Raw genomic sequence first — 20,951 nt, 5'->3', positions numbered from 1 at the left:
TCATATTAAAAAGGCAATCTATAGAGTTGGCTCTCGGGAAACAGTGAATAATTAACTGCAAATGCCTTTTGGAACAGGGAGCTTTATTAATGCATTCAGCTAAGACTTCTTTGCTTTTTACTGCAGAACTAAAAGCAAGTGGCCATCTCTCCTAGAGTTTGTCTCAGCAATTCTTTCAGGATTTTTTGGAAGACACCCCAGTGGGTGACTGAGAGCCAGATATCTTGCTTTTCTATGATTTTCTTGCTTATCCCATCCCACAAAGACTGACTTCCTCAAGGAATATGCTCAGAATTACTAGGGGAGATTCAGCATTACGATTCTTTTATGACTTCTAGCCCTACATATTTCTGCAGAAGCACTCAACAGGGATATTTGACCCTGTAAATTCAAGTTCAGGAAGGAGCATGAGCTGGGCTGTGCTGATAGCTCTTCAATCTTGTTACATAACCCCCATGGTACTGAGATTCAGCCAAGCCCACTCAGCTACCTTCACACCACTCACACACGGAGTTGTTAGTCATTCAGATTTATAGTCTGATGCTGTCATTAACTGTCACTCATTTATAAGCAATGGGACAACAGGCTGGGGCTGAGTTTGTTATAAACAGGAGTTCTTGACCCTTGAACACTAATATCTTCTAGTGTGTGCAATATGGAAATGTAACAGGAGCTGTAACTGGCTCTACAACATAAACAAAAATAAAATGAAGAGAGTTATGCAATCCTTGGGGGATATTCCAGCTCATTAATCAAGTGAATGCTGACAGGACCTTTCAAACCAGGAAAGGTGAAGCACCCTTTCATGTTGGATGGATAAGAATAATTAACACTGAAGAGGTTGTACAGAAGAATATTAAAATGAGAATATGAAACAATTTAAAAGACTCTCACATTTGCTCTTAAAGGCAGAGACAGCTGCTCTAGATTTTGTTTAGTTTTTTGTGTTGCTCCCTTTAGCATTACATGCCATTAGCATGTGATGGTCTTTCTTGGGATTTGGACGAATAAAGTCTGCTGATTACCAAATATTTATAAACACTTGGCCAGCACCAGACAATCAGAGGTTTTGTTCACCCCTAATTACCCTATTACACTTATCCCTTATGTATTAATATGTGTGTAAGCCTTTAAGGTTTTGAACTTCAAAATAAAATCTTAAGAAATAAGACCTGAAGCATGTGATACCAAGAGGTAAGTCTCCTCATATAAAGCCTGATTTTGTTAACCCCCTTTTATTGCTGCTCAAGCAAGCATGTGATTTGCACCAAACATTAATTCAAATGAACTGAAATGTCAGGCTGCACTATATATCCAGCCAGGCTGAGAAGTTCATCCTGAAGAGGTTAATGCATCTATGTGGTCAATTATACCTGGGCAGCACTAGTTGTACAAAGCAGAACTGATGAGGACACTATATAAATGTCCCACAATAAAAATGGCATTGGGTTTCAGAAACCAAATACTCACAAACCTCTGAATTAAATTGGAATTAATTGTGCCACAAAGGAGATGGATATCTTCAGTTAAAGACTAATTATTTACCTGTCCTTTCAATGTTGGTAGCTGCTTGGCTGGCAGCCAGTATTGTCTATCGCAGCATGGTACCTGAAGTACCTCAAGTATTTGGTACCTGAAAGTTCTTGAAACTATTTTTAATTTCAGAATTGTAAAGAATAGGAGCATGTCTGGGGAAAAAAATGGGGATATTCAGTGCTTGCACCATGTGAAAGCTATGCTACTTTTATTACAACAGTGCTGCATGATCTCTGCTCTTACTTTAAGACATCAATAGTTATTTATGCACAGACAGCAGCTATTTTTAATAGTCCTCTAAGTGTCATGACTCCTGGAGGCAGCTTGCTCTGTTAAGGGCAGTTTTGCCCATGATGAAACAGTGAATTATGGGCAGTGTGTCTGTCCCAATAGGATTACAAAGCCAAACTCCTCCCTAGCAAGACTCCAGGGAAGAGTTCAGCTTACAGTGTCTAAAACTGTTGAGGACACAAGTTAAAGTGGCTGCAAAGTGCAGGGAGAGCTACTCCAGGAGCACTGATGACTGAGCAACCTTTGCTCCAGCTCTGCTACAGACACAGTGAGGGCACAACTGAGGACAGCAAAGTGTGTGAGGATCAAGGATTTGCTGTCCAGCCTCAGGCTCCTCCAGCCTGACTTCATCTACAGGAGGATTGGCTCACTTGCAGAGGAGTCTTCTGACTTGGCTTCCCTTAGAGGGAAGGTAATGAAAAGCTCCATCACTAACGTGCTCCCATGGGGACATCCTTCCCCTTACCCCTGGCTGCCCTGCCACAACACCCTTCATCAAAAACCTGCTGTGGTGTGACCCACAGAGAGCTCTGCTGCTCCCCAGAATTCTGGAGTCCTCACTCTTTTACAATCCCTTTCCCAGCTCCCAGCTCTTTTCCTTTCTGTTGTGGTATCCTGAGTCTCCTGAAGTGAACATGCTGCCTGGGAACCCCAGAGAGACAATTTGGCCCACAAATCTATGCAGCACAGGAGTAGGAGCTTCCAGAGCAGCAGGACAATTCCATGGCCACATCAGGAGTCACCAAGCTCACAGGTGCCCTGGGTACAAGAGGACTGTCAGCAAAATCACTGCACAAAAACAATGATGAACACAGTGCTTTGGGAATCTGGGGGAGCAACTATTTCAGGAGCAGCACTGTAGACCTCTGCTTCCTTGGGAGGCCTTGAGAAGACCTTGGAACACATGACCAAACCACTCACTCATTTGGATTCACGGCCTTGAGTCTGAAGTCATTGTGGGAGAGTCCAAAGGAGTGAGAGCTGCCTCCTACTGCAACTTGCCTCTCAGTTTCCCCAAAATATCCAAAGGTACCACTTAACAATTGTATTCCAACTTCCTTCATATTTACAAGGGAGGAAGTCACCTGGGAAAGCAGCTGTCCCCCAACATGGAAACGCAGAGCTCATGCTGCTCTCAGAGCTTGCACCCTGTCTCTCACACCAGCCCCCAGAGCCTTTTGACAAACTACCAATCCCAGATTCAATCTGCCCCTTTATATTTTGGCTCTTGTCTTACGAATTTTAGCACAGCTCCTAAGACTGCTTTTTTCTAAACCTCATGCATGCCAAACATCTTCAGCATGAACACGATTCCTGCTGGGGCTTTGGCTGATGCTTATTTTTAAAAATAGAGAAGTAGGTACAAGTTGATCAGAGATGAAACTGCACTTCAAACATGCTGAAAAAGCCAAGCTGGGCCAGAAACTGATTCTACCCATAAGTGACTATCTGAGCAAGCAAGCAAGCAAAAAAATTTATATTAATAAACTATTTGAAGATGCTTTGGATTTAAGTTTCCCTACAGGTGTCTTCCTCAGCTGCTGTGTTTTGACACTTATATAAACATACAAGAGTTTTGAGGTCATGCCTGTTCAGAGATCACGTTATGCAATATGATTTAAAACTTGAAAAATAACAGAGAAATGAGAATAAGAAGCTTATGACTGATGAAATTCAGGCATCTGGCAAAACAGTCTCCTCAGAGATTGCAGAAAAAACCATTGTAACAGAGATGACCTGAGAAACCTAGAATACAGGACAACGTTTACCACCTCTGTCAGATTTATTACTGGTCAAAACCTTACATTGTCATCAGACTGAAGAGAGATGTGTTATAGTACACAAAGTGTACAGCAAATGCTAACAGCTGGCGAAGAGACAACCACAAAGGTGATGATTTGTTGCTGTTTCCACTGTAAATCCCTGCTATCAGGGCATCTGCAGTGACTTGTTTGTGTTCTCCTGCCACACTCAGAGAATCCAGCCAAGAAGGAAATAAGTTTTCGTTCAAAGAAGCTGTACTGGGCTTTTAAAGCTCCCTGCATGGTCTAGGATAAATACACTTACACATCTATCACGGGCCTCCACCACTCCCAGACTTACCTCAAGATAGGTGAGAACCAGTAGCAAACATTGGTCAAAAAACTGACACCCGGATCAATTTTCTTTCCCTATCTAACACTCCCCACTGTGCTTCCATAAAATCTCAGGACTGAGCTCTGGCATGCCACCAAAAGCTCCCTGAAGACACCATGAAGAGGGGGTACTTACTCCCAAAACTCTGTGACAGGAGAGGTGAAGTTAGTGGCATTAAGTGATATCCAGAGCGTTTTGTTCTTCCTGAGAGTGTCCTCCACACAGGTGGGGGTGTTCCACTTCTGGTGGCAGTGTGCCCATGGTAGCACGCTCTGGAACGACTGGAACAGGTAGTAGAGTCCCCAGGCCAGGATCACGATGTAGTATACATTCAGAAGGGACACAATCACTATGGAAGCATAACCAATTCCTGCAAAGAAGGGGAGAGACAAGAAAAATGTGCAGATGTGACAGCTGCTGCATCTCCTGGGGCTGGTGCCATTCCCACTGTGCTGCAGGCTTGTACCCTGCCCTACCCCACTGCTGATGGAAACTCAGCTCAACCACACATAAGCACAGACCTGCCACCACCTCTGGCACTCAGGGCTGAGTTTCTGGCTATGGTTTGCTGACACTGAGGGGAGGACTGAAGGAATCTACCCAATTTAACACTAACCCAGCTATTTCAAGTTTTAGTAGAGGTAAGTCAAGGCTTTGCTTGTTTGCTGCACCATCTCACTTCTTAGGTAGCCAAGTGGGCAACCTCACTCTCGCCACACTGTCCCCCAAGCCAGCCTTCCTGGCAGCAGCTCAGCTGGACAGCACCTGCACCACTCAGTTACCAGCTGGCACAGCTCAGTCTATGTGGGGAAAAAAAAAAAGACATTTCTTGAAAGAGTTAAAAAGGAATCAGTGTGAAAGTGGTGTTTTCTGCCTCAATTTCACTTGTGCAAAGGAAGCATGGTATTTGTGGATCTTATGGTTACCTGGATCAATCTCTGCTTACACAGTTTGCCACTTAAGAACCACAAGCAAAATAAAAATACTTCCTTTAAAAGTTTAGAGCTGTCTCTTACAAGAACCTGTGAGGCTCCCTTTAACATCACTCTGATGGATATTCCAGCACTTGGGATTTTTATATATAAAATATACTGCCTCATATTTTACAGTTTAAAACCTTGTTGCAGCAGGAGTCTTTATCTTTATCTTTCTGAGATTATTTTCATGTCAGATGGAAACAAGCAGAGAAAGTGCTATTTATTCTGTACATCTGCATTTCTTTCAGCATATACAGCTAGTCACATTAGCTACACTTTATGGATGCCTGGGAGATTGCTATTTAAACAAGGAACATTCCTTCTTCCTCCTCCTCCTCCTCCTCAAAAAGAAAAAAAAAGTTTTCACAAAAGTGGGAGGAGGAGGAAGAAAATTAAGCTAAAGCAGCACAATTACATCACCCTCAGCAGCATTTTGAGTACTAGGTGGGAGGGTGAGCCTCAGAGAAAACCCCCACTTTTGCTTGGGGTGACATCAGGGGAGAGAGATGCCTGGAACAGCAACAGTGGCAGAGCTAGAGAGACACACCAGTGTGAAATGCCCACTCTTTCCAAATGGGATTTGAACAGGGCCTCATGTTTAGTGCAGTTATTTCAAATTATTCTGCCTGTGCTGTCCAGCTGTAAAGGGCAATCTACACCCAAGACAGGCATCCTCTGTCATTTTTCTAACCTTTCATTTTTCCTTCTAGTTAACTTCCAGAGCAGCCTTCACACTGTTCCTGTGAGCATTGAGCAGGCAAAGGCCCTTTGATAGTATCAGACCAACATTTGCCAGGACCTGCTCAGTTATGACCAAAGCCCTGTTCCTGAATCCCACCAAAAAATGCTGTCCAGGTTTTGACTGCATCAGTAGCAGACAGATGCTGCCAATGAGAAACTTTCAAATGGAAGATGGATTTTAATTTCCAGACCAAAATAACATTTCAAAGATGGTTTCATTAATGCCATCTAGCCTTCCAAGACAACACTTTCTCTGCTACCTGTAAACAAAATGTGCAATTGCCTTAAAAGGCACAATATGCAATTTCTTTCTTGGTTATTGGCAGTTTTGCCAGTTAACAAGCTGATAGCATCAAAATCAATATCTCACTTTGTCCTTCAGACTCTCTGACTTCTACCCTTCCAGGAACCAATATCATACCCTTAATTACTAGAGCAAATAGCTGAGTTAATGGACATGAGGGGAATGGTGCTGCTACATATGGCTTACAGAGGGCTCTTCAAGCAGCAAAGCACAACAAGATGTACTAACCAGTGAAAATAGGGCAGATCTTTTCCCAGCACGTAATTCCACCTTCGGAGGTATACTGTCCTAGCACCACCTCCAGGAAAAACACGGGAAGACCTCCCCCAAACAGGAAAATGAAATAAGGTATAAGAAATGCACCTGTTGAGAAAATACAATAGTACATAATGAGATTAAATGAATGAACTTATGCAAGATCATAAAAAAAAGTGGCAACAGGCACATATAAACAAAGAAAGGTATTTGACAATTTAATATCACTATGCAATAGTCTTATTCTGGGGTATTTTTGCTCATTTTTTTCTGCAAAAAGGATGAGTATAGGCTGGAAAGGACATATTCTTACCTCTTTAAAATGAATATCTCCAATAACAATGGCAGATTATTAGGCACACAATACTTTCATATGGCTCAGACTGCTCTTATTCTGAAAACCCCTGGTCTGAAATCCTAATGGTCTATATTAATAGCATATCTTCTAGTTAAAACTCAGTTGTAGCAGAAGTAAAAGAGCAGGAAAGGCTCAATAGCACAACATTGGAAATCGCTGCATTTCTTTCCCTAATAGAGTTTTAATAAAAACTATTCAGTGATGAAACAATCTCTCCTGACGACTGGTGAGGGAGGCAGAAAACACAGGTATGAACAGTCTTAACTGGATGAAGGCACTGAAAAACAGAGAGCATGGCACACAGAGAGTGATTGCTGGGCGTGGATGAGAACTCACCTCCGCCGTTTTTGTAGCAGAGATACGGGAACCGCCAGACGTTGCCCAAACCGATGAATCCCCCCGCCACGGACAGCAGGAAGTCGATCTTGCTCGCCCACTTCTCCCGCTGCGGCGGCTTCCCCTCAGCCTCATCCTCAGGCCGTGTCCCCGGGCTCTTGCCGGGGGAAGGTTTGAGGATGTCCTTGTGGAAATCTTTCAAGCACTGAAGCTTTTCCTTTGTTGCCATATTTCTGCTTTCTACACAGAAAAAGAACAAAAAAACCAAGAGGGGTTTATTAAGCGGTCTTTTCCAGCTGAGCTCTCTAACACTGCAAGAACTGTTTAGCCAAACTCGACCTATACAAAACAGTGTTGTTTATTAAGCTGAGATAGGAAAATACTTCTGATGACTTCACTGACCAGGAGAGGCAAAGTCCCCCTGCCTGTGTGATCACCTCTGTGCAGGCAGAGCAGTGCAGAGCACCGTGAAGCTCTGGCACTGCTCGCTGCTGACCTGCTGCCCCAGCAGCGCTCCCCGTGCCGGCTCCTGCACGTGGTGCTCCTGGGCAAGCGTCTAACGCTGCTTCCATAACCAAAATAAAGTACAAATCACTGCATCTGGCTCCTTCTAAAACATTTATGTGAAATACAGAATAGTAAATCTCACCTTTCCAGATAAAACCCATTCTTCTCCTTCCCAATAATTTGAGCAATCCTGTATCATTTACTGCCTGCAATTTCCATTCCCTCAAGTACTATAAACCTTTCAGAAAACTATACATTCATAAAAACTGCAATGGAAAGTCATTTTTTCTAATCAGCCTGCAGGAACTGAAGGAATCTTTTCAGTTTATTCCATTTTCATAACTGTGCTGTTTTCCCTTGACATCAATAAAGGGACAAAAATAAGCCTTTATATTCAATTATTGTGAAATGCACACCTATGCAATGAAACAGTTTGCTGAGAATGATGGCTCCTTAGTTAATTAAAAAGTCAGTGGCATGAGTCATATTAAATCATAGCTGGTTTAATAATTTATATATATAATTAATTATCAAAATCATAGACATTAAAAATAATAACAGAAAGAATTATTCTAACAAGTGCCTTTTTAACCGAGATTTTCTAATGAAAACAATTTAGGAGTAACACAGCTTTTATGTTAACTGAGATGTCAGGCATATGTGGCCAATTAATTCCCCACATAACTCAAGCGACTTCAGCTGGCTCTGACCAGTTATTTTTGCAATGTGTGTTGACACTGAAATTTTCACCAGAACCAGGCAAACAAGCAAGTTTGTTCCAGATCACAACCACTCGTTGCTTATACATGCCATTATGAGTATAGTCATAAAAAAATCATGCTGCAGATTATGCTGTTTGATAGCTGCCAGCCTCCCACATACCTGCACACTGGTTTTGATCTCTAACCTGACTGAGCTTGTGGCAGTGACCCGAGGATTGAGCTGACATTAGCTCTGCAGGAAGTTTTTAATCTGCACTTGATTTTGAGATAGATATGCATCACTGTACATGCAATGCTTTCCATTCACCACGGAAAGTTTCAGAGGGCTAACACTGCCACAAACCACAGCAGCTCCACACTCACCTCACTGGTGGCCTTCCAAAGCAGGCACTGTGACAGCAGCTGCCTATCAGGCCATGATCTGAAGAGGGACTTTAATCTCCACAACGTTAATCATTATGACTTTCGATTGGTTTTTAAACCAGGCCACTGGTGACACGAGCACTGCAATACCTCGTGATCAACAGCAGAGAGAGCTCACAGAAGGAAAAAGTGAATCACAGGGTGATGGACATCACACCACTGCACGGGGATGAAGGCAGGGCATATCCCACCAAAATAGTTCCTGTTGGTCACTGTTAGAGACACGGTATGAGATAAAGCAGTAACGGAATAAAAATGGTAGGGCTGGCTCTGTAACAGTCTTTAGGCACTTAGTTGCTTTTGGGCTTAATTCACAGTACCTAACTTGAGTTGGTTATCATGAATGGAGATTAATGGAGGTGCCTCTAAAAGGGATTCACAGCAGCCTTAACCTCCCTGAGACATCTGCATCTCACACCAAACCCCAAACAGGCACCATCCTGCATAAACTCCTGGAGTCCTCTCTTGAGGGAGAAAAAAAGAAATGGACATAACTGCTTTTCTTCAAAGAGGTGGTTGAGGTCCTGCTGTCTCTGCAACAGCTACCAGGTATGGATAAAGCTCATTTTTGCTTTCTTTGCCATTTGTGCTCCTTGAATCCCTATCTTTCATCTTACTGGAGCATGTCACAACCATCAGGCAACAGGCTATTCTGGGCTGAGGAATGGAGGGCATTTGGATCATCTCATGGAAGCTGTTCTTCACAGGGGTTATTGAAACACTCATCAACAGAGGGAGAAAGCGTGCAAAAGAGAGAGGCTCACACCTAGTGTTTAGGGTATGCTCTTTTTTTCACACAGTTTTTTGGTGAACCAGTGGGACAGCCATAAACCTGCTTAAGAGGGCACAGAGATACAGATTTATAGATCCCTGCAGGATTAGGTTTGAAATAGGAGCTTAACTACTCCCTGTGGAGACTGATACTGGAAATATCCTGAAACAGACCACTGGGAACACAGGCTCCCCTTATGTAAAAAAACCTGAGGAGACCTTCAGCATTAGCCACCTCAAAGATTAAAAACTCTTCAGGATTGCAATTTTTTGCAATCTACTTTTATCTTGTGACACAGAGTTCTTTATTTTTCTGCCAGCTCTAATCCTCTTGCCTGCGGATTTACTTTGACCCAGGTGTTAGTCAGTTCTACCCACAGTTTGGAAGGTTGACCAATTGATTGCATTCTGTAAACCCTGACTCTCCCTGGGACAAGGTGATCACCCTATGGTTTGTCCCAATTAGCTGCACACAAAATGTGAAGTGGTGCCTTTCCAGACTCTTTGTAACTGAGTGGAACTGCGTTATAAAAAGGGATTTCTAATTTGTCTCAAGATACCCCAAATTAATGGCTGTGCTTGCAAACCTAATTAGTAAGCGTAAATTATGCTTCAGCCTTAGCTGGAATGTGGTGACAGATCATGATCTCTCCCTTAGTCCAGGAACCCTCAAGGTCATGCTTGCTTTTGGGGTAATTTCACTGTATGGGCGGCAGGAGATGAGCCACCAAAACTTTGGCGCAGTGACCAGCTCTCAGTAGTGAATAGGGGCACACTACCTATCCAAGGCTTGCACAAAATTAGTAACAGCCCAGTTTCACTGTGTACAGACTTGCTAAAATCCCAATTGTGTCTGGAAGACCGCAGCTGTGGCTGGCAGGCACGTACTGTCCACCAGTACCACAGGAACTGTCACTAAGTGGCCACCTGGGACTGTGGTCCCAGCCCATGTCACGTTCAAGGGATGTTGGATTTATCCCCCTTTGCTGCCAACCATTGGTGTCCACCCAGCCATTCCCAATTACAGGAACTGTCTACAAAGGCTGCAAGGGTGGGGGGTACGGGCGATTCTCCCTGGTGAAGAAAAGCCAAGAAAAGTAAGTTTGTTTAGTGAAAGGCATTGTCTTTTTCCTTAATGCGGTTGGAGTTTCATTTCCTTTAGCTATGTCCCACTGGGTAAGGCTAAAATGGCTCTTAAGGGAAATAGTCTGACAGAGATGCTGAAACAATATGTTGTCACCGCCCAGGTCAGAACCAGAGAATAATAGGTTATTTTTACTGTATCACTTAGTGGGGATGGTATCCGAGATCTAAGTCCATCAGATTCCCCCAAGGAAATATATTGTGAAAAAATGCTCTTACAACCACAGAGTCCAAAAGGAGTGATCCAAGTCTGAGGCATGTGTCTGCCTCCCAGAGACACACGTCTGCCTTCCAGGAGCCACATCTGACTGTGAGAGTACCCCCTCCAGGAAGCTTCAGATGGCCCCAGGAAGCTTTGGCTTCATCTGATGAACTCAATATGGATAAATAAAAAGCAGCAGTCAAGCCTGCTATTTATGGTGTGCCCCTAGGCTGAGCCCAGTCACACTGCAAGAGCCTGATCCGACAGCAAGGGGAGAAAAAAATCCAGACTGGGCCAGGCCCAGAACTGCTCTCACATACACTGGACCAAACATCATTAACTGAGGATGGAGTAATCAATTATCAAATCGTTGCTGGTAAAATATGGAAAAACAGAACAGGGGATCAAGCATGGGCACTTTGCACTTCTTAAGTATCTGCTCACTGGTGCAGCCAGGAGGCCCTTCCACAGGAGAGCCACATGTCTGTGCCTTGCACAAATTTCATCAGGTGAAATACCCTGCAATAACCCAGGCTCTCTTGCTGCCCCCATGACTGATCAGTCTTTGATGCACAGGTGAAAATACCTCCATAAGTGGAGTGCCTTCACAGCCAGCTTGGCTTGGGCCATCCCCTGGGCTACACCTATCAGGAGCCTGCACCTCATATAACCCATACCCTTTAAAAAAATACTGGCATTGAAATGTAATCCCTCATAACATGCAAAAAAAATGAGGGGTAGAGGAAGGGGAAGGCTGCACAGAGGGGGCAGATGGTGAGCCATGCCCATGAGGGAAGGCCACTAGCACAGCCAGGAGCTGCTGGCTGTCAAAACAGACACAACTCCCAATACTGCTGAACCACTGACTTTTTTTGTCAGACAACCCATGGATTACACATCTGAAAATACACTGTGTTCAGTTTTTGCTTTGGGATTACAGTAATGATCCTCTCCAAGCTTCTTACAGCCGAACACAAGCAACCAATGCACAGCAACACCTTCCAGGAGGAGCCTCGAGGACAAGCACATCATGGATGCCATCTCATTTAATAGTCACTAAAAATCAAACCTTTCAAACAGTATTTTTCCAAATGCTGATGGAAATGGGAAAATCAAAGTCTGCCTAAAAACACAGATATGTGTTTGTAAATATTTACACATGCTAAAATGCATGCCTTGTCTTGCATCTGAACACCAGAAACCACAGCAAAGCAGATACTTATTTTTTGGTCAATGCATATAAACTTTGATTAAAGTTACAGCATACTGAATTGCTGACTAGAGTGGTAACTGAATGTGTTTTTTTCTAGCTTCTCTTTCTGTTGGAAAACTAAAAGCAAAGTACACATTCAGAGTGTCTTTCACCTTGATGGGAATGTTGCTTGAAGAATAATTGTATGGCTCTACCACTGTTTAATGGACTATTTTTGCAATATCATCATTACTTCTGCTTTCAAGGACCCTTCTCTAGTAAGTTCAGCCTGTGCAGAATGCATATCTTGAGCTTCTCAGTGCTGTCTCACCCTTTTCTGCCTCAATGACTTTTGAAAGACATCAGTTTACGACATTATAATTAATTTTTCTAACCCTGTTTAAGCTCACTGATTTTTTAGACATTGCCATCTTTCTTATTTTTCTGTAATTTATTTCGTATTCTGCAAATTGAAATAAATTTTATTCCCTTAAAAACTGAGCTTTCCTAGAACTGCCGATCTATTTGTGGGTTGGTTCTTATAAAAAATTATTATTTTACATTCACATTCATGAATATTTCAAAATTAGATGCCCTGATTGCTGGATCAGAGCTGGTCTTCAAATAAGCAGCTTCCACTTTCATTGAGAGCAATGGAAAAACTGCTATTGATTTCAACAGTAGTAGGATCAGGTCCCAAATAAAACTGCATTTATTATGTTTGGCTCATTTCCTAGGATTACTTGGAACTTTGAAAGCTGTAATTCTTGATGTTGACAGCTCTCCCTCCCTCCCAGGGCAGTGTGGTTAAGCCAATCGATACATGATTAAAATAAACAGCCCCTTGATCAAACTCTTGGCTTCAGTGCAAGTTTTTCTGATCTGGAGGGAAAAAAAGCCTTCATGTCTGCCAGCCCTCAATGCCCCACCAGTATCCAAGGAGCACCTGACTTCACTTATTGTCCCTAATTCACATCCAAGTTCATTCTGCTTCATTGAACAAGATATCTACAATTTCTGAAAAATAACACCACTCTCTTAACTGCACACACTGCCTCTCTTCCTCTAAAAAAGTGCCTCTAAAAATTCCCTGAACTACAGCTCACTGTTCTGTCTTTAATGGACTCCTCTATTTCTGTATACTTTTCCCTGGGTTTGGGTTGTTATTTAAACCCTAGAATCCATTTGTCCTTTCTTCTTAGTTTTTGCTCCAACTTTCTCCATCTCCCTTCTCACTTCTTCATCATTTCCTTTTCTTTCACTGTGATGCTTTTTTTAGTCTTCTAAGACTGACTGGAAAATCTGCTACTGAAAATTTTCTAGGAGGAAAATGAACTTCTTTATAAAGCTGAAGACTACTCTGAAAGAAAAGCCCAGGGCTTAATGCAATTTCTTTTTCATCAGTTGTGGTCTGGACAAAAGGTATCTTTTTTCCCTACATGCTTTTTTTCTTGCTGCTGTTTCCATTCATGTTCTTCAAATGCTTCAAATAGGCACCATGTCACAGCACCGAGATGTTATAAAATCCTGCATCTTTGCTCAGATTTCAGCAGCAGAAAATCTGCAGTCACATAATACTCTAGATGCTCATTTTGTTCTACTTATTTATGTCAAAGAACAAAGCAGTTACAACTAAACCCGGAATAGGAGGAAATGAAAAACTCCTTTTCTGTTGTGTGGGGTGGAAAGGAGGAAAAAGAATACCCACAAATTCCAATGGATTTCAGAGGGAGCATGACCCTGACCCTAAACAGGGGTTGAGGCAAAGATGATGCTCCCCAGGTTCAGGGATGGAGCCTGATTCCTCAGGAGATGGCACAGGGCAGTGCTGGCAGTCAGCAGGGAGGAGCAGGGGATGCAGTGGAGCTCTGGCACACTGAGCCACACTGGTCAGGACTCTGTCCCACTGAAATCCCCTGTGGGATTTCACAGTGGCTCCTGTATGCCAAGTGTCCTGCCTGGAGAGCCATGGTGCTCCTGCTCTGTCCCTCCTCAGAGAAGGAAGCCCAGGGGTCGCTCTGGCAAAGACAGCCAAGAGGAAGGAGCAAAGGGTTGGCAGAGAGATTGAGGGGAAGCTGCTGGTAACTCTGTGCAGGAGAGCAACCAGTTAAAACTTGGTATTGCTCACCTGAAGCCAACTGCTGACCCAATTTAATGCCTCTGGGTGTGCCAGCTCACATCCTCCTGACGGCCAACAGGCTGGAAAGAAACACCAGCTTCCCACTGCATCCCTGCCTGCTCCCTCTGCTCTACCAGCTCACCCACTGTCAAAGAGGGAAACCATTACTGGGTGACACCACCTCTTTGTCCTTGTGAGAGGGCCCTCAACAAAATGCATTCTATCCATGTGGTGTAGCAAGCTGATGGCTTTCCAAGCAAGATGGGCATTGTTGAAGAAGATTCAACAAGTTGTGCACATCCTCAACTCTTCAGCCTCCTTGCACCCTGAAGTTACACACCTTCTGACCAAGGGAACAAGCATTGTTGTATTTTGCTTTCAATTCTGAAGGTCTGCATCTGAATGGATTGAAATTCTCTATCAAGCCCCGGTGTCAATTAAATAATTTCTATTGCCACAAATAAACCACATCAAAATCAATTAAGGGATGTCCTTCATCCTGCTATAAAAAAGGCAAACCCCCTAAAGCTCACAAAGCTTATGAACTCAAACAGTCAGTGGTGTGCACTGTGCCTATTGAATTTTTTGCATGTGATTAATAGTGTATTGATCCTATGTGACACTTCTGCAAGGCACTTGCAACACATGATAATGTCAGACAGCAATTTCCATGCTACAATAATGGAGCACTGCCCCTGAGCAGGGAAGATAAACAATAAAGTAGTCATTTAGTGAGGCAAATGTGCAATAAAACATATGAATTCATTATATCAAAGTAGTTTTTTCTTGGAGAGAAATAATTTCACCCTCACCTATTTTTTCTTTCATGCTAATTCTAAATTTAGCCTTAAATTAACTGAGTTTACCAATGCTAATGTTCAGGGCTTTCTCACAATTAAGGAGTACTCTACTTTTTCATTATGACTTCTAACTAAGTAAAAAACAGATGGATGTGTAAGATTACACATTTTTGAAGTAACAAGTAGAGTCTTCTATACCCAGCAATGGCTTTGATCAGCTGTTGCCATACCTGCCTAGGCCACCTCCACACAAAGCCAGAGTTGTGTTTTTACTGCCTCTATCCACTCATCTTAAGCAATAACTGAGGACAGATTTTTATCCCACCTGTGGCAGCTGTACAAACATGTCACACAGTACCTTATTCCCAGAAATCTAGATCCCCACACCATCAGTGGAAGGGAACAATCCTTTCTTCTCCTTTGTTCCTGTGCCCCATCTGCTCAACACCTGATTTTTTTTTTTTCTAGAGTACATTAATGGAAGGAAGAGTTGTGCAACACAGCACTGTGGGTGGAAAGCAGCCAGCCAACCTGCACCAGGAAAACAGCTATTACACACACGCGATCTGATCCGCAGTGTTAGTCCCATTACAGGGCTATAAAATCTGAGCAGGTTACAAAGCCCTGAGGGCTGGGCCATGAGCACTAAAACTTAATGGTGAGAGTGAGCTACTTTTGATTTTAGCCTTGACTTCTCCTCCATGCTGGCCGTAAATATCAGCAAAAATACGATTTAGTGACAGAAATGAGCTGTAATCTTTTAAGAAGTGGAGTATCAACACTTTGCTGATGAACCTGGGTACTCAGGTGACTGGGGTGCTCTGCCAGGGCACCTCAGCTCACAGGCCTTCAGCCACAGAAATTTCCTAAGCACCTTGAGGTTTAATTTACTGTTGTTTTCTTTCCTTCAAGCAAAAAACAAGAAAAAAAAAAGGGAACAAAAACATGAGGCGTATGAAGTTTCGCACCGGAAATGAAATTGAAACCACTGACACGGCAGCGCAGCAGCACGAGCGGGTCTGCAGGAGACGTGCAAAAAGAAGAAGTGGCAAAGCTGATGAACAAGCTCAGGGAGAGCACAACTTTGCAAAACAGATTGGTGAAACATAGACTTTCACACACACAAAAATGTGAAGCTCTGTAGCCACTATGATATTTATTTGCTCTCCTGCAGCTGGTGCCAGGTGCTGGCTTGCACGGCCGGACAATGGCGTGTTTTGTTTAATCCCAGAACAGCCTTGGCTCTGTCTCCAGCTGCAGCCCCGTCCTCTCAATTTCCCTGACTGTCCAGAGCCACTCACTGTGCTCCTGGAAGGCATTTGAGAAGGAATAGCATTATGTCCTACAGGCTTTGCAATAGGCATTATTTGATCAAAATAAAGAAATAAAGTTCTGAGTTGCAAATAGATCATTTGGTACTGACCACTAAACCACCACGCTTTTAAATACCATGTGATTCAGACTGATTCCCAACCAGAGGTGTATTTTCAGTTCAGTTTTGCCATGGGTCTCTGACATTTGCTTTCACAGACCGAGAGCTGTGCTCATTTTTATGTCAAGAGATATGAAAACCAAGCAGTGCCAGAGCAAATACTTCACTTTTCCAAGGAAACTAACACATAAACCACTTCTGCATACCATGGTCTGCAAAGTGCAGAGCACACACCAAGAGGAACAAAACCCTGGGCTCACACACGACTTGGACAAAAGCCTCACAGAATTCACTCTTGAATTGCAGCCTCCAAAGGGAATTGTATTAGAGCAAAGGCTGACTCCAATACATGACACAAGTATCTGCAGTCCCACCTTCATACCGAGGTCAATCTCACAGCCTACAGGTACTTGTTACTTGTTTTTTGTTGGCTTTTGCAGGTAAGCTTCCCCAAATACAGCATGACAAGATGTGAACAGCCTGAGTATTTTTCTCTATCTCTTCTTATCTTTTCAAACAAATGCTAGTTGATGGTTTCATTGCAGGTTGCTTTTATAGTCCTGGCCTGACTACTATAAACTGAACTTACTCTTGTTACCAGCTGAGGATTTTTCTTAGTGCATTTTCATCTTTGTGAACACACTCAAATAGGATACCAATATGGCACATTAAATTTATTATCTAAAGCTGTCTCCATCATGACTACAATTATTTTTCACTACTTGGTTTTCTTATGCAAAAGTTAATAATGGACAGGTGGGAAATTGTTTGCAGTTCCACTTTAAACAATAGGCACCTGACAAGCAGCTGAGATAGTAACAAAACCACTTCACATGCAAAGTAATGGCAGAAAGTGAGAGACTTCCTTTGGTTGACTAGTCTGAATTTTTGGAAGTGATCTTTACAAGAGCTACACGAACTTGTGATAGCTTTGCAGAAGGAGAAATCACCTAGGTGATTCAAAGTCAGATGCACTGCTTGAAGTTCCACATTTGGATACTATCTGTCCATGAAATTTGACTTGTAACCTATTGCTTGTGTACTGCACAAAGAGCAGTGGAGAAGGGAACTTCAACCCTACTGAGCAACAGTACCTCCCATTATTATGTTCCCTCTACCAGGCACAAAACCCTTTCACACCTAAAAGAGCACTACCCTGCATCATTTAAGCAGGATCTGTATGAGGTGAGAGTATTTATATGGTTACAGAAAAGGGAGGGCAGCAGTGAAAGCAAGTCCATCCTGTTAAATCTTGATTTTAGAATCCTGTCTTGTATAAAAAGGGACAAAAAAAGCTTTTGCTTGCTAATATTTAGTCCTTCTTCAATCCACTATGGTGGCCCCATTTGTAAACTTTACTTTTGATAGAACCTGATGGGAAATCAGGTGTTTACATAAACAATATACTTTTTGATAAAGTAGAGAGATGGAGAGAATGCACCTTATCTTGTCAGACTTGAAAGAGAAACCCAATGAAATATTCCCATGTCTTTTTCCCACCAAGGGAGTTTTTGAAGATTTCTTTTTGCCTTAGAATAGCTACATCATTGTCCAAAATCCCCTAGGCTGATACGGTGAATCTGAGTGCGATCTTGCTTTCTCTCAGCACGATTAAAATAACATTGTTCTGACAAAGGGCGTTTTTTTGGCTAACATATGGGCTGACCATGAAAATGTGCTGCCCGATGGAGCTGGCAGATGCCCCTGTGCACGTCCCAGCTTTCTGGCAGACAGCTGCAGGGCTGGAAGGGCCCTGAGCTGAGGAGCAGATGCTCTGTGCAGCATTAACTCCCTCACGTGGTTACAGCCACATGAGGAAACCAGCACGTAACGGCCCAGCCAGGGCACTTGGTGGCTCACTAAATCCTAAATACCCCAAAGCTCTCTTCAAGGCTGCTAGAGAATGGGATTTGTCACTGAAAAGGAAAAAAAAAAAGGTGATATTTACTCCTAAATACTTCCTGATATAATTATGCTTTAAACTCTTCGGTTGATAATTTGGAACTTGATAACTCAGTTGGAACTTACTGAAGATTTGAAGAGAACTCAAGTGAAATCCTGCTACAAATTCCAAATAATTTCAGAGATACCGAAATTTCACCTACTAATCTCATCTGAGGTCACCGTTTACGTCTTGATATTGTTCCCATGTAAGTCAAACCTCTGTCTCCTCACTGACCTTCAGGAGGTCTCTCCTGCTCTATGCAGGTATGACAGGGAGTGAGGAGTTAATGACATGCATGGAACTATGGCTGAATCACTACAGGAAATGGGTATTAAACAGAACCATAAAGTAATTCAGGGTAGAAGGCATTTCTGGAGGTCACATTGCCCAGCCTCCTGCTCAAAGAAAGGCCAATATCAAAATCAGACTGGCTTGCTGATGGCCTTATCTGGTCAAGCTCTGGCCAAGTGTGGAGACTGTACAACCCAACTCATTCCACTGTTTCACTCTGCTCAGGATGAACATTTATCCCACATAAACAACCTGAATGTCTCTATTGGACAAAGAAAGAAGATGAGGAGGAAAAGGGAGAGGAGGATTAATACAGAATGACAAGCTGATACCAAATGGAAGGGTCACTCTTCACTCTTCTGGTACTGCATATACACAATACAAGCAGTTGGAAAGCAAAAGATACTGAGGGGGTCTGTGGTGAGTGACAATGGGTGAGCTCCAGGTTAAGTACAGAAAAAGCAACAGTCCCTGGTGGCAGCATATCAAACAATACCCATTTTATTGTCAGAGTAAAACATATTCCTTTAAGAAAACCAAACAAAAAGCCTTACTGAGTGCTTCAGCGCATGCCAAGCAATTACTGCTTTCCACAATGTGTCCTGTGACTCACTGTGCCACAATGAACTGGCATATGGTGCTCATTCAGGGTATATAACTCACACATTAGCTCTGAAGAGCTAATAGTTACTTGGACTTTAGTTAATTTTGGGGGTTTTTAATTTCCCCACGGCAGTGCAATAAATGTCATGCTTATTATTGTATTATTATTATTTTTAAAAAGTGTTTTTAGTGGCAGGCAAGTGTCATTAATGCCTCAAATCTCTCGTATGCAAGGAAAATCAATTCAGACCAACTCTGGCATGCAAAAGCACATAAATAATTGGGAAATACTACCTGTGGTCTTCTGAGTCCAGATTTGACTGATGCCAAGAGCAATCAACTCCTTTTTGGCTGCAAAGGATAGGAGGGCACTCAATACCTTGCAGAAGGCACTCAGTACCTGGCAAAAATCAGCTTTCTGTGTGCCAGCTCCCCATGAAAGAGCAAACCATGGAGCACGTGCAACTAAAAAGGTTCTCTTCTCTTGCAAGGGAAGGCAATCTCCCAGAGAGACACAGAGCCAGCTCTCCGTAGGGTGTCAAATACTATTCTGGCCTGGAAAGGGGGCACTTTCTCTTGTGAAAGGAAACATAAAAAGTAACAAAGCTTCTCTCTTTGAGTGAGTCTGCCCAAGAGCAGTAGACTAGAAATCTAATTTTCATCATGAAGAAAACATCAGAGATGCTTAAAAGCAGAGACTGAGTAGTGGCAGAAGAAACTGTGTGCAATTACAAGAACATTCTTCTCTTGTAATCAAGATGCCTCAAATGAGCCCAGGCTGCACCATGACTTGTGAGTACAATCAAGAAAACATGGCTTCAAGAGTGCTGATGGAGCTTTCCACCCTACCCAGATGACTTCATGGGGGTAAGAATCCTGTACAGGTAAGGGCTACTTAACACTTGTATACATGTGACAAAAGTACCCTGAAGCCAGGGCTATTCATTAGCAAAAGTGGAACAGAAAGATGGAAGTGGCTAATTCAGATTTTGTCCATGTAGGGACTCAGAGCTGCAGCAGAAGTGAACGGGGTTGAAGGCCAGCAGGGCTGATTCCTGAAAAACAGGGCCTGACTTCTGACATAATTTGCACAATAAAGCAATAGCAATGCTACTGGAATCAACAAAACTATGCTGGGATAAATCAGTTGAGAATTATATCCTGAATTAGTATGTCTTTGAGTTAGTTTCATAGGTATAAAACAACATTAACATCTCAAATGTGACTTGGAAGGCAAAACATAAACACTTCAGCCTAAAGCTCTACTCCTAAAGCTCTGATCCCCAAGGACACAATTATTCCTTCGGTGGTTTCCTGTATAGACCAAATGCAATTATTACCAATACAAATATTTTTCCCTGTGTTTTTGCTTTACAAAACCTAAATTTGGATTGTGTCATCTCAGGTGTTTTCTTTAGCATTTAACAGAACAGTGATGGAAGAATATGGGCATGACTTTACTATGAATGGCTGTGGGGAATAAGGACCTGCTCTGCCTATTTCCTCACCTTGAATCTCCTGAACTCTTTAGTTGATTGGGGGATAGCTGAAATTGTGCCTGAACAAAGACTCCCAGAATTTCACCTGCACTTTTTTGTCACTGCTCCATAGGTTCTTTGCTAATGGTCACAACATATTCCCCATCTCCTCATAAATATCTTTATTAAAATATTTGTTGCATCTCACTCAGCTACCTTCCTCTAGGAATGTGTTCAAGAAAAGGCAAAAGTACAGAACTATTAAGCAGAACACAGGCCTTTTTCCAATCAAAAGTCATATTCATCTATGCAAAAATGTCCAAGTCTTCATTTCACCCAAGGAAATAAAACCAGCATTTAGGTAATAACCACCTTCTCCTCAATGCAAG

General features: G+C 42.7%; 1 protein-coding gene across 13 annotated transcripts in view; it reads right to left on the bottom strand.

The window, feature by feature from the left end:
- The window catches only part of SLC6A6 (solute carrier family 6 member 6), a 93,603-nt gene that overhangs the window by 27,201 nt on the left and 45,451 nt on the right, over positions 1–20,951 (bottom strand). For 9 of the 13 annotated variants that reach the window (XM_077184825.1, XM_077184823.1, XM_077184824.1 and 6 more), the window contains 3 exons: positions 6,935–7,174; positions 6,214–6,348; positions 4,099–4,333 (listed from right to left, as the gene is read on the bottom strand). In XM_077184825.1, the coding sequence (XP_077040940.1) occupies positions 4,099–4,333; positions 6,214–6,348; positions 6,935–7,163 (599 nt within the window). In that variant the 5' untranslated portion in view covers positions 7,164–7,174. Of the gene's footprint in view, positions 1–4,098; positions 4,334–6,213; positions 6,349–6,934; positions 7,175–19,378; positions 19,436–20,951 lie in introns of all 13 variants that reach the window. The other 4 variants (XM_077184820.1, XM_054640016.2, XM_054640015.2 and 1 more) reach the window with 1 other exon arrangement.

This window comes from Agelaius phoeniceus, chromosome 11 (assembly GCF_051311805.1).
Source record: "Agelaius phoeniceus isolate bAgePho1 chromosome 11, bAgePho1.hap1, whole genome shotgun sequence".
NCBI lineage: Eukaryota > Metazoa > Chordata > Aves > Passeriformes > Icteridae > Agelaius > Agelaius phoeniceus.
This window is presented reverse-complemented; position numbering and strand designations above follow the sequence as displayed.